Source organism: Eublepharis macularius, chromosome 13 (genome assembly GCF_028583425.1).
Source record: "Eublepharis macularius isolate TG4126 chromosome 13, MPM_Emac_v1.0, whole genome shotgun sequence".
In the NCBI taxonomy this organism is placed as follows: domain Eukaryota; kingdom Metazoa; phylum Chordata; class Lepidosauria; order Squamata; family Eublepharidae; genus Eublepharis; species Eublepharis macularius.
In genome coordinates this window covers 59,510,920-59,536,879 of record NC_072802.1, presented here as the reverse complement: position 1 = coordinate 59,536,879, position 25,960 = coordinate 59,510,920, and the positions used below count along the sequence as shown (strand labels likewise).

The window sequence follows — 25,960 nt, the reverse complement described above, 5'->3', positions numbered from 1 at the left end:
TAAATAAACTATGTAAATGGTAAATAAATAGATAAGGGGATTTTCAAGGATGTCAGTGTGATCAGAATGGCACTGTGCATTTCGTAGCTCTGATTTATGTGGATGTGCTTCTCTCCTAATGCTGAGTTCAGGTTGGGTGTCAACCATGAGCCAAGCTACAAGAGACGAATTACACGAGGAGGCGCACATGAAGGAAGTCACAATGTTAGCCGGGAATCCGAGTTTTAAGAGAGATCGAAAGGCTTTGTCAATTTCCCCTCTCTACAGAGCCAGGGAAGAATGCTCCTCAGAGGGTTTGTTAATTTCCTCCCAAAGGCTCTGTCAGTTTCACTTCCCCTTTTAAGAGGCAAAGAAGAAATAAACCTTCTGAGCAATGATCTCCCTGGCTCTGTAGAGAGGGGGAATTGACAATCTCTTTTAAAACTCAGCTTCCCGGCAAACATTGCAACTCCTTTCACAGTGCTCCTCCTCCTGTAATTTGTCTCTTGTAGCTTAGCTCTATGTTTTAAAAATGAATTAATGTTCAAGCACTGAATTCTAATACTACTTTAAAAAAGGAATCTTCTGCCTGATTAATTTGGATGCCTGGTTTTAGTTGCTCAAAAAAATCTTTTGGGTGCGGTGCGGAGGGCAATCTCAACTCCCCTCTGTCTGGAGATCAGGGGGCGGGGCCACCAGCCATGTGACCATGTTCAAGAGGTTCCGGAACTCCGTTCCACCATGTTCCAGCTGAAAAAAAGCCCTGCCGCTAACTCAGAAAGTGGAATCTTTTGAGAAGAGTGTCACTTTTTGCTAGGATATTGGGGCAGCCTCATTCATTTACCTGACTGGTCTGTAAAAAGTTTTAGATGCATTTCCTAGAGGATGTCTGCTTAACTCTGACATATGCTGTTTTGCTGAGAGCTTTTGCAAAAGAGTATATGATGGGGGCGGGGTTGGAGGGGTTACCCTTGCAACATATTGAAAAGCTGATATCCACATCGATTGTTTGCACTTAGGGGCTTTCACTTGGCATTTATATCGGATATAAGGAAGGATTATGGCTTTCCCTCTCAATCTCATTCATCCTGACAGTAATTCTGGGGAGGCGATTGTTATTTTACCATTTCAGTGATGTAGAACCGAGATAGCGGCTTGCCCAAGAATCATATTCTCTTGCTTTCTCAGTGACTCCAGTCTTTGCTAGGAAGCCACATTTGTTGCAGATGATACTACTGGAGGCTTCTCATTCAAAACTTTTAAAAAACTTTATTCTCTACAAACCAGTGATAGTAACAACATATCAAATGCAATTCTGTAGCAAGCAAACCTGGATTGTACACCAAGAAAAGCTGTATTTTCTTGGTAACCTGAAAAGACATGGTATATATGTTATTCCTTGACAAGATTCGAGACCAGTAGCACCTTAAAGACTTGTGAGATTTCCCAGGGCATACACTTTTTTTTTGAGTTTTTTATTGTAATATAATACAATAATTGTATTATTGTAGTGAGAGGAAGAAGATAACAGTTGAGTAATGGAATTAATATCATAAACTAAATACACAGGTTTGGCAACAAGCATACATAAAAAACATATGGTTTACCCTATTAGTGATATGGCCAATAAATGCAAACAGCTGACAAATCATTTCATATGAACCTGAAGATTAAAGATGGATAAGAAACATAAAGTACTGCTTTGACGAAACTTTCTTGACAATTGGGTCATTCCTTAAAAGATACTCCAAGACCGGAGTCCACTGCTCCAAAAATGTTGATTTAAGAGTTGGATTTTCTAAAATTTTTATTTGGTCAGTAATTTTGGGCATAATAAAGCAGTCCCAAATGTGTGTTAGCCAAATTGAGATTGAGGGAGACCTCTTGTCTCTCCATAGAGAGGCAATTGTGGTTTTGGCTGTAGAAAGCAAAGTTGCTATCGAGATCTTGCGCAGGAGCGGAATAGTGTCATCTTGCCAATTATTAAGCAAAATGATTTCTGGTCTCAGAGGAACTTGGTAACCAATCATTAGTTCAACGTATTTGATTACTTCAGACCAAAACTGAGAAATACTGGGACATTCCCAAAAACAGTGCACGAGGGTACCTTTATTGCCACAGCCCTTCCAGCAGTATGGAGGACTGTCTGGATGTATAGAACGTAGTTTGGAAGGTGTCAAATACCATCTTGTCATTAGCTTTATGGATTGCGGCATACACTTTTGAGAATCAAGCTTATTGTTATTGCTTGATGTAATTTTGCAATCACTAGTCATGGAGGAAAGAGGTATTTTGAAGTTCCTAACCACTGTAAAATAAGGTAATCCTTGCTGGGTCAGATAAAAGGACCATTTTCTCCTGCATCCTTTTATCTTGCTGTACAGGAAGAGATGAATGTGTAGCTGTCATCGTTGCTGTTTCAACCTGAAAAATCTCCATTTTGGTATCACTTCTGTCCTAGGTGACCCAAGCCCATGAATCTTTATTTTCATGCTGATTTCTTGTAGCCAACTCTTCCTATCTATTTTTAGGCATTATCTGTGTGGCCATATATTGGTGTCATATCGTATCTTTTGTGTGTGTATGGGCTTTGGTTGTATACCTCTTAATCTTTGTGGGGGGGCATCCACTTTTTTACATGGTACACATTGTGCTGATTTCATCTGTAATTTACATGTTACTTATATATGTTAACTGTATGTTGCTTATGTGTTTTATATATGTATGTGTGTGTATCAGTATACAACCAAAACCATTAACAAAAAGTGCACAACCAACCAAAACCTTTAACAAAATATAAACAATTATAAACAGGAAGAGTTCTGTGGAGAGTTCACCAAACACCCAGCTTCAGCCCTGTCTCTGCAGCCATGATGAAAAGAAAAATATATATTTTTTAAAAGCTGCATGTGTAGATCAAGCCTTTACTCCAACTATAGCCTTCTAGTACCTGGAAGTCCATTACCATAAAACCCTATTAGATCAAAGATCATTTGTGGGATTCATGACCTAAAAATATTTGTCATCCTCTTTGTGATTGTCCCTTGTGTAATGACCCGGCTGAAAGATATGCAGGTTAATTCTGATAGTTATAAACACGTTAATTTCTTGATCAATCGCAACACTTTTGTTGCTGACAGAGCTGCAGAATTTGCTGTGTCAGTTCGAGGACCGCGTGCGTGTTAAAGTAGTTTGTTGTAACAACCTTTAGTCCTTCCTTACTTTGTCAGATCTGTAATATTACAGACACTAAATAGCTGTCATACTGTCCTAGTTTTGCTATTATATTTGAATGGAGTTTTGTGATGACCTCATCGTTTGAACAATAACATTTCATATTTTTGATCTACAGAAAATTATATTTTGCATGAGTGGTCAGGACTGCTAATATGGAGGGAAAGAGGGACAACGTTCTGGGAGGCCTAGTCACTCATGGGACAGGAAGTCATGTAATATCCCCCCACGTGATTGGATCAATCACAGGCTTTGCAGGAAACCCTAGGGATGGGATGGTTGTCCAGATACTGTTGTAGCTCTGAGCAGCTCTGATTAAAAACAAAGCATCTATGTTGACTCTTCTTCTTTCCAATTTTCTCTTGTTAAAAGGTACCCTTTGGAACCTGTCATCCTATGAACCCCTCAAAATGGTTATCATTAACCACGGCCTTCAGACACTGACCAACGAAGTGATTATCCCCCATTCTGGTTGGGAGAGTGAGCCAAATGAAGACTCGAAGCCTCGAGACGCAGAGTGGACCACCGTCTTCAAGAACACGTCAGGATGTTTGAGGTGAGATTGGGGTTGGCGTTTGCAACATTTTAGTCTGTGCTGAAGAAGTGTCATGGAAATTGTCGGAAATTGTAGGGAGATCCATTTTGTGCACAAAGTCCTATGTTCTGTGCTCAAAACGTTGGTGTACATACACACACACGTGTACCTGTCTCCTGCTACTATTTCAGGTTTCCCCCATACATGTTTGGAAATACGTCTCATTGGGTTGGATCCAACCAGTGTTTTGGTTGGTATAAAAGTGTGAGGATGGTCTCCTTTGACCATCAAGAAGGTATGGTGGTAATTGTGGGACCTGCATGGGCAGAAGCAGTATGGGATGAGAGCTGTAATAAGGAGGGGAATTATGTAAGTCGCAACTAGAGATGGGCACAAACCAGGAAAATTCCGATCCATGCAGTTCGTGGTTCATCGTGTTTCACGAAGCACGAACTTTCACGAACTGATTTGTTTGGTACGTGAAAACGTCACTTCCAGGTCAGCAGAAGGTCTGCAGAGAGCCCATCCCCCTGTTGCCTAGGAAACTGATTGATCAGCACCAGGCTGTCTGCAGCGACAAACCAAAATATGAACCAAATGAACTGGGCTAAAATTTGTCACAGTTCATGAGAAATGAGCTCCCATGAACCGCCAGTTCACAAACCACGGACTGGCCCAGTTCGTGACGAGCTTTGGTTCGTAATTCCGTTTGTGCCCATCTCTAGTCACAACTAATTTATGGCGACCCCAGTAAGGTGCTTTCAAGGCGAATGAGAAGCAGAGGTGGTTTGCCATTGAAGGAGAGGGATTCGGTTGGAATAAAAATGCTGGCTGGATCCAACCCATTATTTCTCTCCCTTCCAGATATCTGTCTCACACAATGTGTCATCTTGAGTTACAGGAGAAGGATGTTTTTATAGCTTCAAGGTCAGAGACCAGGAAGTAATATTTATTTGTTGCAATGTTCTAAGTGGTTGAGGACATACAAATATGCATTCTGTCCATAGCCATGAAATGTCTGAGGGCAAATCCTGATGTGGTGTGTGCCTCATTCACACAAGTGCTTCTTCCAGGTATTCCTGCAACAGAAACCATAGCGTGGAAAGAGTTTATACCTGCATCGCACTTATAGATAATGCTTTTTGCTGTGTTACAGTTTGTGTCACTGCAATTAGCTGCAGAATCAGCTCCTTGAATGCTACATTGGAAATGTTGAAAGCTAGTTTAGGAGGCAGCTATTAAAATTCTAGTAGGGGATTAGTCCAAATGTGAGAATTGTATCTGGCAGCTATCTGGAAGCAGGAAATAGACAAGTGTTCCTTCATCTGTGCGGGGAGTGTTTGTGGGAGCATGTCGAGTAGTGTACTGTGCCTGAGCAAAAGGTAATGACTGACCTCATTTTCAGACATTCTCTTCTTTTTTACCTTGTTTTTCTGACCAAGAATCATCGAGCATCTCTGTCTTGTGCTTCCAGAACTCACTTAGAGGCATCCTCTAATAATAATGGTTTGTAAACGCTGACAGAGCACTAGCAAATTTGTGATTGATCAGCCATGCAAGAAACAAATAGATGGTTATTTTTATCCTCTCCTTCTCCTACAGAGATGAATCTCTGAAAAAGCAACTCACCTGGGCAGATATAATCATAATATCTTAGCAGGGCCCCAGTTTGGTAGGAATTGATAAGTAGACTTTAATTTTTTTCCTATGTTTTTTAACTCCCCAATCTGCTTTCGGAGTCAATGCGGCACATTTCATTTGCCATAGATTCACAGAATGTACATGATTTATTGAAAAGCTCCAGACTCTCCAGTCAAAAATCATGTTGGCACCCATTGTGAACAACAACTTGAAGTTCAACCTTCATTCATTTCCCTGTTGCTTCATTTCATCCCTCTACCACCACGCCATTTCCCCCCAGTGTTGGAGAATTTTAGTTTTCAAATTCCAGCTGTATCCAAATAACAACAACAACAATAACATTCAATTTCTATACCTCCCTTCAGGACAACTTAATACCCACTGTCATTGTTATCCCCACAACAATCACCCTGTGAGGTGGGTGAGAGAGCTCCATGAAACTGCGACTAATCCAAGGTCACCCGGCTGCCTTTAAGCAGAGGAGTGTAGAATAGAGGCAGGCATGAACCAAAATACAAACCAAAATTCAACAAGAACTGGGCCAGTTTGCAGTTCACGAACCAGCGGTTTGTCAGAGCCCATTTCTGATGAACTGCCGCGAACTTTCGGCCGGTTTGTTTGGTTCATTTTTTGGTTTGCTTTGCCAAGGGGATGTCCCATATTTAGCATTGTACTGGTGCAAAAGTCACAACTTCCTAAGTGTGCTTATTGCAAGTATATCGAATTGTGGGAAAATGCTATAACAAATTCAGAGCTTGTGCACCCACGATATCATATTCTTGTATGCATAAAACTTCAAGGGAAATGTATTTGAGCTAGGAGGCTGATTGCAGATAGTCTGAAGTTAATTCTGCTGCAGTTTCTTTCTTGGTTCAGCATGAACAAGAGCAAAATTGAACGATCCCAAACGTAGTTTCCTGCATGTAACAACAACAACAGCAACAACAGCGTGCTTATATACTACCAGGGCTTTTTTTTCAGCAGGAATGCTGTGGAACAGAGTTCCGGCACCTCTTGAAAATGGTCACATGGCTGGTGGCCCCACCCCCTGATCTCCAGAGGGGAGTTTAGATTGTCCTCCGCACCTCTGGGCAATCTCAACTCCCCTCTGTCTGGAAATTAGGGGGCGGGGCCACCAGCCATGTGACCATTTTCGCTTAGGGCAATTTAAACTTTAAAAAACTCCCCCCTTGTTCCAGATGACCCAAAGTGACATCATTGTGCGGTCCTGAGTTCCACCACCTCTTTTCCCAGGAAAAAAGCCCTGTATACTACCCTTCTAGACAGATTAGTGCCCCACTCAGAGCAGTGAACGAGGTCAGTGTTATTATTATCCCCACAATACAGGTAGGGAGCTGGGCTGAGAGGAATGGCTTGCCCAAGGTCACCTGCTGAACCTATAGCAGTCGTGGGATTCAAACCAGCAGAGTACTGATTCAGAGCCCAGCCGTTTAACCACTACGCTACAGCATAGTACAGCGTATATACAGGCAATATTGTTGTAGCACAGGAAGGCAGTTTTATGCATTTATGTACGCTCACCTTGAATCAAACTGATTCACAGATATGGCTATTGCCTGATTAAAGAAACTATAATCGATGAATGAATGTATTCATTAGTTCTGCATATGTTTTTACTGAATAAACAATTCTGAAAAAAGCACTCATCTTTTTTTAGATTATACTCACTTATGTTGCAACTGGCATAGTGTTAGAAGAGGCATTCCTTATTGTGGAAGCAAAATTTGGGAATGCCTCTTCTAGGATATTTGTGATTGTGTAAGCACATAATAATGCAGTTTTGTTGTGGGGCAGGGCAGGGGCGAGACACACCTGTGCTTTTTTAATCAACCAGATTAAGTTGATTTAACTGACTAATATTGTCTCAACATGTAATGGATTAAACAGTTATGCTACTTGATAAGAATTTTTTTTTAAAAAAAATTGCTTGATCTAACCTGTTACTTGCCTATACGTTGCTGCCCTTACACTAAGGAGCTGGGCATGAAAAGAGGAGTGGCTCATTTTATTTTCACCTTGTGACGGTACATTAGGGTGAGACAGAGCGATTGGCCCAAGGTCACCCAATGAGCTTCGCAACTTGAACAAGGATTTCAACCCAATGTAAGGCCACCTTCCACCAGCTACGTTGCAGTGGAGAGAAAGAAGCGTGGGTGCATTCTATATAATGCTTGCTGTAATTTAATTTTGCCTGCTGTGCTTTCATCTTGGATGACACAGCAATAGGATCCTTGAGTTCTAGGATTGCTTGAAATGTCTACAGATGAGCAAAGATGAGGTCAAGTCAAGAGAATGTGCATAGCAACAGAAGAGCCAATGTTCCAGGCTGCAAAACTCTTTCATTTTCAGGAGTGTTTGGTTTGGAAGGCCTTTGTCAATATAGTCTGTGCAAAGTGAAGCATTTCCTCCCCCCTTTTGCAGTTCTCTTGAATCCTTCAGGCTTTGTGATGAGGGCTAATAGTTCATACAAAGCTAATAAAGGAAGCTGCATTCTACCTTGTAGTGCACTGGAGTGTACTTCAAGCCCTTTTCTACTGATTAATATGTATCTCCAAAATGGTTTGTTCATTTCCATTCCTTGGGCTTGCAGTGTTTAAATTGTGCTTGCTGTTCTCCCAAGAATAGCTTTTATAAATGCAGACCATTCCGAAAGGCCCTTTTATTGAAATTATCGGCAGTCCTGTAAGAGATACAGGGCCTTTGGAATGGGATCCAGACGCTATCATTTATCCTTACGTGCTCTTCGCTTCCGAATGAGAATATTAGACATGGTGCAGCTTAAAAGATTTATCAAAATGAACATTAGATTTCCAAACTACTACAGACATTAAGTTGATCATTAATAGATTAGGTTTAATCTAAATTGGGAGTTCTTCCATTAGCAGCAGGTACCTTCCTTGCAGTGATCTAAGCGGAGGACTCCTTTGTTGCCAGAAAACTTTGATTATCTTTAATGAGGCAACCCTTACCGAAGGAGGAGAGAATGGAGGCTTTAGTACAGGAGACTCAATTTCCTTCAGCATAATTAATATGGGTGCATTGTACCGGCGATAATTGCTTCCAACCTCTTGAATTTGATGTGAGTGTCTGCAATGAGATATGGAGGCTTGTTTTCAGAAGGAACAAGTAGCATCAAATAAGTTCATGTGAAGCCGTGAAGCTGTTCAGAATCCCATGCTCTGTTTAAATGGGAGGTTATAGATTGAGAAAGACATGGTATCCATGTGTCAGCTCCTACAGAACACTAGCAACTGATACTCCCATATATATATTTTAAGAGGAGTAGAATATCCCACTGCTGACACCATGTAGCGTTCCTGTTTTGATGTGTGTCTGGAATGGATAAGGGAGTACTTCCTTATATAGCTAGAAATTCAGTAGGCATATATACATGACCGGCTGTATTTTACTTTGTAGCTCCTTGATCACATGGGATTCTTTTTCACTGCCATGGATTCTTATGTGTGGTGGAGGTGGGGACCAAATGTGGCCTTCCTTACATTTATATCTTAGTGAAAAGATTTGTAATACATTATTAGAATTGCTGATTACAGGATCATAAATTCCATTGGGGATGCTGAGTGGAGATGATATTCCCTAGGCTGTAGTATTTCATGCCTTTTTGTTTATAAGGACGGATTGTCGTCCCAGCTTTTTATGCCTGTTTGTCACATTTCACATTATCAGATTCATGTACTTTGAAAGATTTAGATTCTACTAGTTTTCTTGAAATATATGAGTCATCCCAGCATTAATAGAAGACAGTATCAAATGAAGATGTCGAATATTTTACGTTGGAGAGATTTATCATGTTTTTGACTTCCTCCATGGAGTGCAAGGTTGACTGCTCCATTTTGTCTTTACAACAATCCTGACAGGTAGGATGTCACATGGGCAACAGACCATGGCTCAATGGTACAGCATCTCCAGGCATCTCCAGTAAAAAGGATCCGGTAGTAGATTCTATGAAAGACCACTATGTGAAATTCTGGAGAGCCACTACCAGTTGGAGTAGACAGTCGTGACCTAGATAGACCTATGGTCTGTCATAGTATAATACCAAAAGGAAAGAATCACAGTAGGAGATCCACAAATACAAAGAACATAACCCTGAAGACCTTACTACATGTGAGAATATCAACGTCAGAAGCTTGATCCAGGCCGTTTTGGCCCCAATCCAGGCTGAAACAGGCCCAAAATGGCCATGAGTCAGGTGGGCGGGGCCACCTGCCGTGTGACCTCTTTGGGGAACTGCCGGAACTGCGTTCCTGTGCGTTCCCCCTCGAAATGAGCCCTGTCTATAAATAATATATTGCACAATCGTCACTATGTTAACCAGGGCAGGTTTGTGAAAGTTCGTGGTTCGTGAAATGTGACGAACCACGAATTGCCCGGTTAATTTTTTAACTGGTTCATGCCCATCTCTGTTTATGACATAATATCCCACTAGGCTTGGTGGGCAATCTCCCAGGGGTTTGCCCGGTTGCTCTCTGATAAATAGTGATTGGTGGGAGGTGGCCACCCCCCCCCAGTGATCTCCCATCACTGGCGGGCAACCCAGGAAAGTGCGCTGCCGTTGGGGTGTGATGATATCACTTCCTGAAGTGATGTCATTGCACCAGCTGTGGTCATGCTCCCAGGCTTTGCTGTAGTTAATTTTGGCCCCAAACAGGTCAGAATAAGCCCTGCACAAGGCATGGAAGTACGCTGTCAGCCAGTGTGATGACATCACTTCCCAGAAGTGACATCATCAAACATCTCCAGGAGCGTGCGCATGAGGAAGCACCAACAGGTAAGTCCTGGGTCCCCCACCTTCTGTCGGGAGGGTATCGGGACCTGGGAAGTCTCTGTTTCACTGAGGCCTCTCTTTTTTCTTCAGGCTCCAGATCTGCAGGAATTTACCAATGCAGAGTTGGGAAATTGTCCTGGAGCTAAACTAGTCCAACGAAGGAGGCAGAGATATCACTTGCAGTGGGAGACACCCACTCTCTCTCACTCACTCACACTCACATACACACACAGAAAATGGAGGGAATTTGAAAACCCAAGCCTTCTGTTTGTCTGAGCCTTCAAGCCCTCCCTTTGAAAGGTAGCAACCACATCTATGACTCTGTTAGGGTTGCTAGATGGCTTCTCCAGAAACACAGATGAGGAACTACCTTAAATGTATTCCTTTGCACGCGTGCATTCCTGGCCCAGCATGATGATGTCACTGGAGTGACATCAATGCGAGTGCAAGAGGCCAGAGGAGCAAGAGATCCCGGACTGCAGCAAGCTGAGTAGGCAGGCGAGCGGGTGAGCGAATGGGACAGGTAGGGCAGGCTACTCCCTGGGCCCACAGCAGGCTGGGCAGGCTGTCAGCCTGGCAAGCAGGTGTCTGTTTTTTTCCCCTGGACAATTGGACAAAAAAACTGGACACCTGGCAAACCTAGACTCGGTTTTTGCCTGGGTTTGGCGCTTTTGTTGGAGCATGTGCATTTTTTAAAATGTGATGTTTTAACCTTTGTTGGGAGCTGGCCTGTTGATTTGTTTTGCACATAAGAGTGGGAAAAGAAATGCAAGAAGGGATGCCCACCTCTGGGCCTGGAGATCTCCCAAAGTAAAGCTGATCTCCATATTACAGACATCCGTTCCTAGGGTTCCCGAGTGCCTGCCGGTGGTGGATGAACTCCCAGGGGTTTGTCACCTTCCCCTCCAACCCTCCAGTGGTCGGCAGGAGGTGGCAAGCTCCCACAGGAACGTGCGCCACGTGCATGCTCCCAACAAGCATGTTATCGTGCCAGCCGTGGGAGTGTCCCTGCGCTTTGTTTGGGGTCAATTTGGGCCCCAAATGGGCTGAATCAGCCCTGCATGGAGTGCTCCCGTGCTCCTGTGGCTAGTGCGATGACATCACTTCCAGAAGTGACATCATTGCGCAGGCAGTGGAGCGTGTGCAAAGCAGACCTTGCCGCTGGCACGAGGTAAGTGCCAGGTTCCTCCCTGTCCACCCGGAAACCCTATCAGTTTCCTAGGAGGAAATGGCAACTTTGGACTCCTTTGCATTACATCACTACTGAACTCCTTCCCCTCCTCGCATTCCATCACTCCTCAGAGTTGGCAACCATGAAAGAAAGCCCTGCGAGAACTTGGGGTTTATTAGATCTGTGGAAGCTGATGAGTGCTTGCCGTGATAAATAAATGAAACGGGCTGCTCTGTACTGCTAAGTGCATCACCAAGATGGTGAACACCAGCTGAGAATAAATTCTTCCGCCATCTGTTTAACTGGCTTCCATGTTAGATCCTCTTTTGCCTTCGCTGATGCAGCAGCTGGATCTAGAAATTCAGCTGAACAGCGCTAACTGCAAATTATAAAGCGTGTTTTCTAATGTGACAAGCAATATGCCTTCTGCAGGGCTATAGTGCCAGATGTGGGCAAATGGGCAACTCCTCCTCCAGAGCTCTAGTTCGACCCACCTAACAATTTTTTTTTAAAAAAAGCAGGCTTAAAAATTTACAACTTCTGTTTAATGAATGGAAGCCTGTTTTTAGAACAGGAAAATGTCTGAGCTTAAAATAAAAAGCAACGACTGGTACCCTCTACTGCCTGCAGGCAATGCTCCAAATGGCACCCACCTGATCTGTGTTCTGTCCACTTCTGCCATGGTCAAGTAAGGTAAGGTAAAGGTGCAAGCACCAAGTCATTATTGCGCAAGCACCGAGTCATTACTGACCCATGGGGGGGCGTCGCACCACAATGTTTTCTTGGCAGACTTTTTACGGGGTGGTTTGCCATTGCCTTTCCCAGTCATCTACACTTTACCCCCAGGAAACTGGGTACTCATTTTACCGACCTTAGAAGGATGGAAGGCTGAGTCAACCTTGAGCCGGTTACCTGAACCTGGCTTCCGCTGGGATCAAACTCGGGTCGTGAGCAGAGCTTGGGCTGCAGTACTGCAGCTTACCACTCTGCGCTTCGGGCCTCTTGTGTCTGCCATGGTCAGGGGTTGGATATTCCAAAATCTCTGAGTGATCTTGAAACAAATTCTCCTTTAACTGCTATGACTGTGAGCCTGACAGTTGCATAGAATAGGTAAGAGGTAACTAAAGGAAATGGTTATTGATGTGAGGAAATGAATACCCTGCTTTTCTCTCCCCTGGGACCCAAAGCATCTTACATCCCTAACAATTCATTGACAATAAAATACTCTTTCATATGATGACCAGAAGTTTATACTGGATATGAGGACATTGCTGGTTTTCCCTTTGGGGGGGAACTCCAGATGGAAAAATGGCACCCCCACCTGGTGAGGAAGGCTGATTGCATCCCTGACTTTCAATGTACTCCTTTGAGGCTGAGCTTTCTGCCCTCCTTAACTGCTTAAAGAAAAACGAATGGCCTCTCCCGTAAATGGCTAACACAAATGGAGGGAATATCCCAGGGAGAGTCAAAATTATTACACACAAATTTATACTTGAAATATTATTTACTATATATCTTATTCATTGTCCACAATGCTTATAGTTCCTATAGCAATTTACACAAAACTCAAAGTCCCCAGACTTGTTCAAAAAAGCAGTCCTGTGTCCAATTGGTCCCAAATATGTATTCTCTTGATCATAGGAGTGTTGAGCGATGCAATCCGGGCCGTGCGCCCAATCCGGGGCCGGCTGTTCTTCGGATTTCGTGAATATCTTCTTCAGGGGCGTGGCCTAATAAAAATAGTAAAGTAATACAAAGCAATCAACACTTCCCCCCCTTTTTTTTCTTTTATCTTAACATCATCAAAAACCAGAACCGAACACTTATAGTACTGACCTCTGCGATCAACCTCTCATACACTTCACCACTTTTTACAAATGCTCCAAGGACCAGGCGGCGGTATCTTCATTAGCACACCCAGAGCAACTCAAAAGAACCAGTATAAATACAATACTTCCTTGAACTCTTAAAGGGAAACGCATCCACTTCTCATATTACAAAAAACATTGTAAGGATAAATCAAGATTCAGACCCAACGGATGCTTGGTTTGTAAAGTGTGTATCCAAAATGCTTCCTTCTGTAATAACATTTTGTAATCGCCTTTCTGCAAAACACTTAATACCGCCACCCGAAAATCCGTTTCAGGGTGTTGGTGGGAGAGAAAATGCTGTGTCATAGGAGCCTCCATTACCTTGTTCCTAATGCGGGAAATGTGTTCCAAAATCCGTGTCTTAAGTGATCGTGTGGTACATCCCACATAATACAAAGGACAGGTACATTCAATTACATATACCACATTAGATGTTTGGCACGTGACAAATTGGTTAACTGAAATATTCTTGCCCTTAATAACCAGTTCATGACCCTCCCAGATGTTTTTGCATATCCCACAACGTCCACATTTAAAAATACCCACCGGTAAATGCCTATCAATAGTAATCTCAGTTACTTTCGCTCTAACCAGGAAATCCCTTATGCTTTTATTACGTCGAAGGCCACATAAAGGGTGTGAAGCACAACCCTCAATGTCCCTGACTAACGGCCAATGTCGATTAACAATCTTTTTGATGTCATTAGCTAAAGGGGAAAATTCTAATGCCCACTTAATTCTGTTATCGTTAGTTCGTTCCTGTGTCTGAAAGAGAGAAGCCCTATCCTTAGCCCGTGCACGTGAGAGCGCAGACTGCACCACCCGCGATGGATAATGTCTATTTATAAATTGCTGGCAGAGCGCCTTGCCGTCCCTCTCAAAATCTTGTATGGTTGTGGAATTCCGCTTAATGCGCAACAGCTGTCCATAGGGGATGTTTGCTTTAAGAAAATAAGGGTGAAATGACCCAAATTCTAAATAAGAATTTCTATCCGTGGGTTTAAAAAAGGTTCGTACTTGAACTCTATTATTCACACTCCGGTAGGTAGTAACATCCAAAAAATTAATTTCTTGGGGATGATGGTGCCACTCGAATTTAACATGTTGATCCCTAGTGTCCAACCACTCACAAAAAGATTCCACCTTGTCATTTCCCTGAAACAAAAAGTATAGATCATCAATAAATCTCCCATACCAAAGAATAGATGTGTGGAAGGGGTTAGATTCATGCAAAATATATTGCTCCTCCCATTGGCCCATAAATAAATTAGCAATACTTGGGGCCGCTGAACAACCCATAGCGACCCCTTTAATTTGCAAAAAGAAAGAGTTCTCAAACTGAAAATAATTCTTTTCTAAAATCAAATCTGTTAGCTGTAACAAAAATTCAACTGGATAAGAAAGATTGTGTAAGGATCTTAACGTGTCTTCAATGACCCTTCTAGCCGTTTCATGTGGTATAATGGTGTACAAGGACCGTACATCCATAGTCAAAAAAACGGTGTCTTTATCCAACTCTTTGCCCTCCACCTGTGCAATGAAATCCCGGGTATCCTTCAGAAGTGATCTGACCTGAAAAACGGCTGGCTGGAGCTCCGAATCCAAAAGAATAGCTAAGGGTTCCAAAATAGACCCGCATCCTGAAATTATTGGGCGTCCCGGGGGAGGTGTAATCTGCTTATGAATTTTAGGAAGAATATAAAATAAAGGGATCCTAGGGGAAGTGACTAGGAGGGCCTTATGAACATGTTCATCAATATCACCCAATTCACGTGCTTCATCAACTACAATTTTAATCAAACGTTTAACATCATCCGTTGGGTCTGAAGATAACCGTAAATAACTGGTATCGTCGCGGAGTTGTCTAAGCACCTCTCCCACATACATAGTTCGATCCATTATTACAACACCACCTCCTTTATCCGCCGGTTTTACAATACGTTCCGTATCACTTTGTAATGTGCGCAAAGCCATTTGTTCTACTTTGGACAGATTATGCCAATTAGTCTGTTTCTGTTCCTCCAATACCTTAATGTCTTTCAATACCATGTACTCAAAAGTCTCAATCCTATGATCCATTACTGGTGGGACGAACTGTGACTGTCCCTTTAACCGCTGGGGTAGTGTTCCAACCCCACTCACCGTCCCTTTGTCAGACTCTTTAAAGAAAACCCGAAGCTTAAGTTGTCTAATTAACTTAAAGATATCTATCCGTGTCTGAAGGGATCTATACTGTGGGGTCGGGACAAAGCCCAAGCCCTTGTTCAATACTGAAATTTCCGCCTGGGTTAATGGGCGGGAGGACAAATTAAAAATTAAATTTTCATTCTGCCCCTTGAAAAGCCTCTCCGTCTGCCTCTGTCTAAAAAAGAAGAAGAAGAGGATGGGGAACCTCTTCGAGTGGAAGTTATAGTCCTACTCCTAAGGTGTCTACTGCTTGGACCCTCATCCCCAGAACTATCCGAGACACCAGACGTTTCAAGATCTGAGAAAGAACTAATAGGCTCAGCCCAAGAGACCTTCCTTTGGCCACCCCTTTGCACATGTGTCTGATCCCACCAAAAATAGACTCTATTATTAGCATAATCCAACGTGTCCCTTTTAAATTTTTGTACCTTAATTTCTTTAGTGCGCATTTCAAACTGTTTGACTTGTTTCTCAATTTCATTAATCCTTACATCGTAATCCGAAGCAGAAAGGGGTATCTTAAGAGCATCCTTATGAGTTTGAATCTCCTCTTGCAAAGACTCACTTTCTTTTCTACATCTTCTAATAATAAGAAGCATTAAATCAAAGCTGCACTTATTTAAAATAGAAGCCCAATCAGTTTTAAACATATCATCTGACCCAAACATGCCCGGTGGCTTCTGGAGACGAAGACCCCGGGGTATGCGTTGGGCAGAAAAATAATCAAATAAAGTCGAAGCATGTAAATCAAACTTAATTTTCTTAGACATGAGAAATTTAAGCGTATCCCATTCATCCTTAGGTGGAGAACCCGTCTCCGTGATGACAGAAGTCATTCCTGCCAGAATCTGCTCTTGTTCCTCTGCCGAAAAGGCTAGTGTATCCTTAAATGATGCCATATTACAAGAACAAAGAAAAACGAATGGCCTCTCCCGTAAATGGCTAACACAAATGGAGGGAATATCCCAGGGAGAGTCAAAATTATTACACACAAATTTATACTTGAAATATTATTTACTATATATCTTATTCATTGTCCACAATGCTTATAGTTCCTATAGCAATTTACACAAAACTCAAAGTCCCCAGACTTGTTCAAAAAAGCAGTCCTGTGTCCAATTGGTCCCAAATATGTATTCTCTTGATCATAGGAGTGTTGAGCGATGCAATCCGGGCCGTGCGCCCAATCCGGGGCCGGCTGTTCTTCGGATTTCGTGAATATCTTCTTCAGGGGCGTGGCCTAATAAAAATAGTAAAGTAATACAAAGCAATCAACACTTCCCCCCCTTTTTTTTCTTTTATCTTAACATCATCAAAAACCAGAACCGAACACTTATAGTACTGACCTCTGCGATCAACCTCTCATACACTTCACCACTTTTTACAAATGCTCCAAGGACCAGGCGGCGGTATCTTCATTAGCACACCCAGAGCAACTCAAAAGAACCAGTATAAATACAATACTTCCTTGAACTCTTAAAGGGAAACGCATCCACTTCTCATATTACAAAAAACATTGTAAGGATAAATCAAGATTCAGACCCAACGGATGCTTGGTTTGTAAAGTGTGTATCCAAAATGCTTCCTTCTGTAATAACATTTTGTAATCGCCTTTCTGCAAAACACTTAATACCGCCACCCGAAAATCCGTTTCAGGGTGTTGGTGGGAGAGAAAATGCTGTGTCATAGGAGCCTCCATTACCTTGTTCCTAATGCGGGAAATGTGTTCCAAAATCCGTGTCTTAAGTGATCGTGTGGTACATCCCACATAATACAAAGGACAGGTACATTCAATTACATATACCACATTAGATGTTTGGCACGTGACAAATTGGTTAACTGAAATATTCTTGCCCTTAATAACCAGTTCATGACCCTCCCAGATGTTTTTGCATATCCCACAACGTCCGCATTTAAAAATACCCACCGGTAAATGCCTATCAATAGTAATCTCAGTTACTTTCGCTCTAACCAGGAAATCCCTTATGCTTTTATTACGTCGAAGGCCACATAAAGGGTGTGAAGCACAACCCTCAATGTCCCTGACTAACGGCCAATGTCGATTAACAATCTTTTTGATGTCATTAGCTAAAGGGGAAAATTCTAATGCCCACTTAATTCTGTTATCGTTAGTTCGTTCCTGTGTCTGAAAGAGAGAAGCCCTATCCTTAGCCCGTGCACGTGAGAGCGCAGACTGCACCACCCGCGATGGATAATGTCTATTTATAAATTGCTGGCAGAGCGCCTTGCCGTCCCTCTCAAAATCTTGTATGGTTGTGGAATTCCGCTTAATGCGCAACAGCTGTCCATAGGGGATGTTTGCTTTAAGAAAATAAGGGTGAAATGACCCAAATTCTAAATAAGAATTTCTATCCGTGGGTTTAAAAAAGGTTCGTACTTGAACTCTATTATTCACACTCCGGTAGGTAGTAACATCCAAAAAATTAATTTCTTGGGGATGATGGTGCCACTCGAATTTAACATGTTGATCCCTAGTGTCCAACCACTCACAAAAAGATTCCACCTTGTCATTTCCCTGAAACAAAAAGTATAGATCATCAATAAATCTCCCATACCAAAGAATAGATGTGTGGAAGGGGTTAGATTCATGCAAAATATATTGCTCCTCCCATTGGCCCATAAATAAATTAGCAATACTTGGGGCCGCTGAACAACCCATAGCGACCCCTTTAATTTGCAAAAAGAAAGAGTTCTCAAACTGAAAATAATTCTTTTCTAAAATCAAATCTGTTAGCTGTAACAAAAATTCAACTGGATAAGAAAGATTGTGTAAGGATCTTAACGTGTCTTCAATGACCCTTCTAGCCGTTTCATGTGGTATAATGGTGTACAAGGACCGTACATCCATAGTCAAAAAAACGGTGTCTTTATCCAACTCTTTGCCCTCCACCTGTGCAATGAAATCCCGGGTATCCTTCAGAAGTGATCTGACCTGAAAAACGGCTGGCTGGAGCTCCGAATCCAAAAGAATAGCTAAGGGTTCCAAAATAGACCCGCATCCTGAAATTATTGGGCGTCCCGGGGGAGGTGTAATCTGCTTATGAATTTTAGGAAGAATATAAAATAAAGGGATCCTAGGGGAAGTGACTAGGAGGGCCTTATGAACATGTTCATCAATATCACCCAATTCACGTGCTTCATCAACTACAATTTTAATCAAACGTTTAACATCATCCGTTGGGTCTGAAGATAACCGTAAATAACTGGTATCGTCGCGGAGTTGTCTAAGCACCTCTCCCACATACATAGTTCGATCCATTATTACAACACCACCTCCTTTATCCGCCGGTTTTACAATACGTTCCGTATCACTTTGTAATGTGCGCAAAGCCATTTGTTCTACTTTGGACAGATTATGCCAATTAGTCTGTTTCTGTTCCTCCAATACCTTAATGTCTTTCAATACCATGTACTCAAAAGTCTCAATCCTATGATCCATTACTGGTGGGACGAACTGTGACTGTCCCTTTAACCGCTGGGGTAGTGTTCCAACCCCACTCACCGTCCCTTTGTCAGACTCTTTAAAGAAAACCCGAAGCTTAAGTTGTCTAATTAACTTAAAGATATCTATCCGTGTCTGAAGGGATCTATACTGTGGGGTCGGGACAAAGCCCAAGCCCTTGTTCAATACTGAAATTTCCGCCTGGGTTAATGGGCGGGAGGACAAATTAAAAATTAAATTTTCATTCTGCCCCTTGAAAAGCCTCTCCGTCTGCCTCTGTCTAAAAAAGAAGAAGAAGACGAGGATGGGGAACCTCTTCGAGTGGAAGTTATAGTCCTACTCCTAAGGTGTCTACTGCTTGGACCCTCATCCCCAGAACTATCCGAGACACCAGACGTTTCAAGATCTGAGAAAGAACTAATAGGCTCAGCCCAAGAGACCTTCCTTTGGCCACCCCTTTGCACATGTGTCTGATCCCACCAAAAATAGACTCTATTATTAGCATAATCCAACGTGTCCCTTTTAAATTTTTGTACCTTAATTTCTTTAGTGCGCATTTCAAACTGTTTGACTTGTTTCTCAATTTCATTAATCCTTACATCGTAATCCGAAGCAGAAAGGGGTATCTTAAGAGCATCCTTATGAGTTTGAATCTCCTCTTGCAAAGACTCACTTTCTTTTCTACATCTTCTAATAATAAGAAGCATTAAATCAAAGCTGCACTTATTTAAAATAGAAGCCCAATCAGTTTTAAACATATCATCTGACCCAAACATGCCCGGTGGCTTCTGGAGACGAAGACCCCGGGGTATGCGTTGGGCAGAAAAATAATCAAATAAAGTCGAAGCATGTAAATCAAACTTAATTTTCTTAGACATGAGAAATTTAAGCGTATCCCATTCATCCTTAGGTGGAGAACCCGTCTCCGTGATGACAGAAGTCATTCCTGCCAGAATCTGCTCTTGTTCCTCTGCCGAAAAGGCTAGTGTATCCTTAAATGATGCCATATTACAAGAACAAAGAAAAACGAATGGCCTCTCCCGTAAATGGCTAACACAAATGGAGGGAATATCCCAGGGAGAGTCAAAATTATTACACACAAATTTATACTTGAAATATTATTTACTATATATCTTATTCATTGTCCACAATGCTTATAGTTCCTATAGCAATTTACACAAAACTCAAAGTCCCCAGACTTGTTCAAAAAAGCAGTCCTGTGTCCAATTGGTCCCAAATATGTATTCTCTTGATCATAGGAGTGTTGAGCGATGCAATCCGGGCCGTGCGCCCAATCCGGGGCCGGCTGTTCTTCGGATTTCGTGAATATCTTCTTCAGGGGCGTGGCCTAATAAAAATAGTAAAGTAATACAAAGCAATCAACACTTCCCCCCCTTTTTTTTCTTTTATCTTAACATCATCAAAAACCAGAACCGAACACTTATAGTACTGACCTCTGCGATCAACCTCTCATACACTTCACCACTTTTTACAAATGCTCCAAGGACCAGGCGGCGGTATCTTCATTAGCACACCCAGAGCAACTCAAAAGAACCAGTATAAATACAATACTTCCTTGAACTCTTAAAGGGAAACGCATCCACTTCTCATATTACAAAAAACATTGTAAGGATAAATCAAGATTCAGACCCAACGGATGCTTGGTTTGTAAAGTGTGTATCCAAAATGCTTCCTTCTGTAATAACATTTTGTAATCGCCTTTCTGCAAAACACTTAATACCGCCACCCGAAAATCCGTTTCAGGGTGTTGGTGGGAGAGAAAATGCTGTGTCATAGGAGCCTCCATTACCTTGTTCCTAATGCGGGAAATGTGTTCCAAAATCCGTGTCTTAAGTGATCGTGTGGTACATCCCACATAATACAAAGGACAGGTACATTCAATTACATATACCACATTAGATGTTTGGCACGTGACAAATTGGTTAACTGAAATATTCTTGCCCTTAATAACCAGTTCATGACCCTCCCAGATGTTTTTGCATATCCCACAACGTCCGCATTTAAAAATACCCACCGGTAAATGCCTATCAATAGTAATCTCAGTTACTTTCGCTCTAACCAGGAAATCCCTTATGCTTTTATTACGTCGAAGGCCACATAAAGGGTGTGAAGCACAACCCTCAATGTCCCTGACTAACGGCCAATGTCGATTAACAATCTTTTTGATGTCATTAGCTAAAGGGGAAAATTCTAATGCCCACTTAATTCTGTTATCGTTAGTTCGTTCCTGTGTCTGAAAGAGAGAAGCCCTATCCTTAGCCCGTGCACGTGAGAGCGCAGACTGCACCACCCGCGATGGATAATGTCTATTTATAAATTGCTGGCAGAGCGCCTTGCCGTCCCTCTCAAAATCTTGTATGGTTGTGGAATTCCGCTTAATGCGCAACAGCTGTCCATAGGGGATGTTTGCTTTAAGAAAATAAGGGTGAAATGACCCAAATTCTAAATAAGAATTTCTATCCGTGGGTTTAAAAAAGGTTCGTACTTGAACTCTATTATTCACACTCCGGTAGGTAGTAACATCCAAAAAATTAATTTCTTGGGGATGATGGTGCCACTCGAATTTAACATGTTGATCCCTAGTGTCCAACCACTCACAAAAAGATTCCACCTTGTCATTTCCCTGAAACAAAAAGTATAGATCATCAATAAATCTCCCATACCAAAGAATAGATGTGTGGAAGGGGTTAGATTCATGCAAAATATATTGCTCCTCCCATTGGCCCATAAATAAATTAGCAATACTTGGGGCCGCTGAACAACCCATAGCGACCCCTTTAATTTGCAAAAAGAAAGAGTTCTCAAACTGAAAATAATTCTTTTCTAAAATCAAATCTGTTAGCTGTAACAAAAATTCAACTGGATAAGAAAGATTGTGTAAGGATCTTAACGTGTCTTCAATGACCCTTCTAGCCGTTTCATGTGGTATAATGGTGTACAAGGACCGTACATCCATAGTCAAAAAAACGGTGTCTTTATCCAACTCTTTGCCCTCCACCTGTGCAATGAAATCCCGGGTATCCTTCAGAAGTGATCTGACCTGAAAAACGGCTGGCTGGAGCTCCGAATCCAAAAGAATAGCTAAGGGTTCCAAAATAGACCCGCATCCTGAAATTATTGGGCGTCCCGGGGGAGGTGTAATCTGCTTATGAATTTTAGGAAGAATATAAAATAAAGGGATCCTAGGGGAAGTGACTAGGAGGGCCTTATGAACATGTTCATCAATATCACCCAATTCACGTGCTTCATCAACTACAATTTTAATCAAACGTTTAACATCATCCGTTGGGTCTGAAGATAACCGTAAATAACTGGTATCGTCGCGGAGTTGTCTAAGCACCTCTCCCACATACATAGTTCGATCCATTATTACAACACCACCTCCTTTATCCGCCGGTTTTACAATACGTTCCGTATCACTTTGTAATGTGCGCAACTGCTTAACTGCTTAGCAATGCTCATTTGGAGGACTGATCTCAAGAAGGGAAGCTACAATGATTCTTAATTATTACTATTAAGCAGGGGACCAGGTGGAGGAGGAAGAGAATATTCATTTGGATCGTCTGTGTTTTATAAGCACTTTTAAAATAACTTGAATTTGAGCACCGCCGGTTCACAGCACGCCTGTTACATAGTCACAGCTGCGTTCACTTCAATTATGATTATTATTATTATTTTGCAATATTGATGAAATGTACCCAACAAGTCGCCGAGAGGGGTTGGCAGTTGTCAAATTCTTCACAACACAGTGTAAATTAACTGTCAGCTTTTGGAGCCATTTCTTAGACTCAGCTTGGCACTAAGGAACTTAAGGAACGTCTGTTTGTCCCCTCGGGTTATACCAAGTTAGGACATTTAGCTTAATTTCTTACTCTGTCTGCTGCTCTGAAGAGTCTCCAACAAAGAAATATCTTTTCCTAACACCCGCTCTCTGAGACCCTTTAGCTGAGATCCAATCTTTCAGGCATGATAATAGCACACAATAACAATAGTATTATATATAAACACATATACATACATATACGTACACACACACGTATTATATATGCAATATATATAACATGCTCTGACTTGGATAGCCCAGGTGAACCTGATCTTGTCAGCTCTCCGAAGCTAAGCAGGGTCAGCCTTGGTTAGTAATTGGGTGGGAGACCTCCAACGAAGACTGGCTTCCAGAGGCAGGCAATGCCCAACTACCTCTGTTAGTCTCTTGCCATGAGGTTGCTATAAGTCAACTCTGACTTGAGGGCACTCTCCACCACCAATATATATAATATGTATAATGTCTAATAGATTGTTATATATTGTTTTATTATATATAATAATAATATTATTATTATAGTCAGGGCTTTTTTTCAGCTGGAACGCAGCGGAATGGAGTTCCGGCAGCTCTTGAAAATGGACACATGGCCGGTGGCCCCGCCCCCTGATCTCCAGACAGAGGGGAGTTTAGATTGCCCTCTGTCTGGAGATCAAGGGGCGGGGCCACCAGCCATGTGACCATTTTCGCCGAGGGCGATTTAAACTTTTAAAAACTCCTCCTTGTTCCAGCTGACTCAAAGTGATGTCATTGTGCGGTCCTGAGTTCCACCACTGAGTTCCACCACCTCTTTTCCCAGAAAAAAAAGCCCTTATAATAATTATAAACACACACGCACGCACATCCTCCTTCACACGCAAGGCCAAAGGAAGGCATAAATCTTTCTTTTTGACAAAAGAAAAGAATGTGTGCTTGTGTGTGAAGGAGACTATTATGAATCTCCAAAATTAGCTTATCTCCTGAAAAAAAAGGTGTCGGGGACGGGGGATGTATATAGGGTGAACCTCTTCAATCCTGGCAGTGTTTGCCTGTGGAAGCAAAGCAGACCAGAGAGAAAATGTTTGGTATGACAAGGACCTTCTTTAAGTGGCATTGAAAACGAGCAGCTGAGTTTCAAGAAGGAGTCTGTCGCACATTTCACAAGGCCTGTGTTACTGGTCATGGATGTCTTTCCCTTAAGATCCACACACATGGCTAGTCCTTGTGTCTGTAAGGTTGCTGGGGAACAATTTGGGTTAGACAGTCACAAAAAGAGGAGACAGCCATGGATTATCTTTCCACGCTCCCCTTCCTCCTCAGCTTCCGGTCTTGTCACCCAAACTCCTGTCCAATTGCTAGACCAAGTGGAAGTCTCATTTTCCTCATGACAAGTGGGGCAGAAGATCAGGTGACTAGCCCCAGAAGAGAGTCAGAGGGAGTCTATTGAGGCTGCGTCCAGGTGGGTGTTCAGGTTGCACTGTAGTGCTGTGCCCATTGTCAGGTCCTGTGGCGCCCCCTGGTGGGATTGGCGGCGGCGCGGGGGGGGCTCCTTCGGCGGATCCGTCCTGCAAGCGTCGGGGCGCCAAGGCTAGGCCCAGGGCCAGAGGGTCCTTCCCAGGTGGCCTCAGAAATGAGCGGCCCTTGTCTGCTCTGGGGATCCAGGCAGCACGTGGCTCCACCCAGCCGACTGCGCCTTAGCGTCAGGGCAGCCGGCTTCCTTTTCATTCTCGACCATCCTGAGGAGCCTTCCTAAATACCCTTTCCCCCTCTAGCTCCACCCCCTATCCCAAGCGCCCCCACCCAGGGCCATTCCTACCACCTGGGCCAGGTGTGGCCACGCCCGCCGGCCCCACCCGGCCCCAGGCCATTGGTGGGCTCCGTGAGGGTTTCCCGCCCCCTTCCCTCGGCTGCCCTCTCCCTCCCTGATGGACAGCTGGCGGGGCCTTTCCCGGCCCGGCGTGGCCGGGCCCGCCTCTGTCCCGGCGTTCCGCTGGGCGCCGTCGGCTCCCTCCCTCTCCCCGCTCCATTGGGGTGGGAGTGTGCTCGGGCCGGCCGAGAGCGCCTGCGTCAGCGCTCGCCTGCTCGGCCCGGCCGGGCGCAACCCGCCTCCGGCCTTTTCCCTGCGCCGGCTTGCAGGCCGCCGCCGGAGTCGCCGCGGCGCCGCGGGGGCCGTTGGCAGCCGGACCGAGGGGCCCGCGAGCAGCGCGGCGGCGGCCGGTGCCCCGGGAGGGTGAGGGCCGCTCCGTTCGCCGCCCCGCCGGGCCCCCGAGGCCGGCGGCGCCCGACCCGGAGCTCCGGTCTGCGGCGCAGCGGCGGCGGCGGCCGGCGCCTCGGGCGAGTGCGAACCCTGCCACCCGCCGCCCCCTGGAGTCTCCTCGGCTGCCCCCTCCCCGCGCCCTCCTCGACCCCCAGGTAGGTGGCTGGGCGTGGAAGTGGCTGTCGTGGGGGGGTGGGGGTCTGTGGAGTCCGAGGCCCCCGAGCCGGGTCTCGGACACCCCCCCCTTTTCGGGACGTCGGGCTGGCCCTCGTCGGTGAACATTCGGGACAGGAAGTCGGCATTGGCGTGCAGCTTCCCTGGGCGGTGCCGGATCGAAAAGCTGAAAGGGAGGAGGGACAGGTACCATCGTAAGACCCTGGCGTTGTGGTCCTTCAGCCGGGACATCCAGACAAGGGGCGCGTGGTCCGTCACTAGGGTGAAGGGGTTGTTAACAAGGTAATACTGCAAGGCCCCAATGGTCCACTTAACGGCGAGGGCTTCCTTCTCGATGATGGCGTAGTTGCGCTCGGCTGGCTGGAGTTTGCGGCTGATGAACAGGACCGGATGCTCCTGTCCGTCCCACTCTTGTGACAGGACCGCCCCCAGTCCGGCGTCCGAGGCATCCGTTTGGAGGATGAAGGGTCTGTCAAAGTCGGGATTGCGGAGCACCGGGGACCCAGACAAGGCTGTCTTGAGATCTGCGAAGGCTTCTTGCCTCCTCGGGGTCCACTGGATCTGGTTGGGCTGGTCCTTCCGGAGGCAGTCTGTCAGGGGGCTGGCTCGGCTGGCGTACCCGGCGATGAACTTGCTGTAATAGCCTACCAGCCCCAGGAACCCTCGCAACTGCTTCTTGGTCCTCGGTGGCGGGCAGGCTTCCAGCGTGGCCACCTTGTCTGGGAGGGGCTGCAGTTGCCCTCGGCCAACCATGAAGCCGAGGTACTTCAGTTCCTGGAAACCCAGGCGGCTCTTGGCGGGGTTGGCCCTTAACCCCG

At 44.1% G+C, this 25,960-nt stretch overlaps 1 protein-coding gene across 3 annotated transcripts in view; it reads left to right on the top strand.

Annotated features, from left to right (window-relative positions):
- The window catches only part of ARVCF (ARVCF delta catenin family member), a 376,032-nt gene that overhangs the window by 230,767 nt on the left and 119,305 nt on the right, over positions 1 to 25,960 (top strand). For all 3 annotated transcript variants that reach the window (XM_054996344.1, XM_054996345.1, XM_054996343.1), the window contains exon 5: positions 3,586 to 3,769. In XM_054996344.1, coding sequence (XP_054852319.1) covers positions 3,586 to 3,769 — 184 coding nt within the window. The remainder of the gene's footprint in view (positions 1 to 3,585; positions 3,770 to 25,960) is intronic.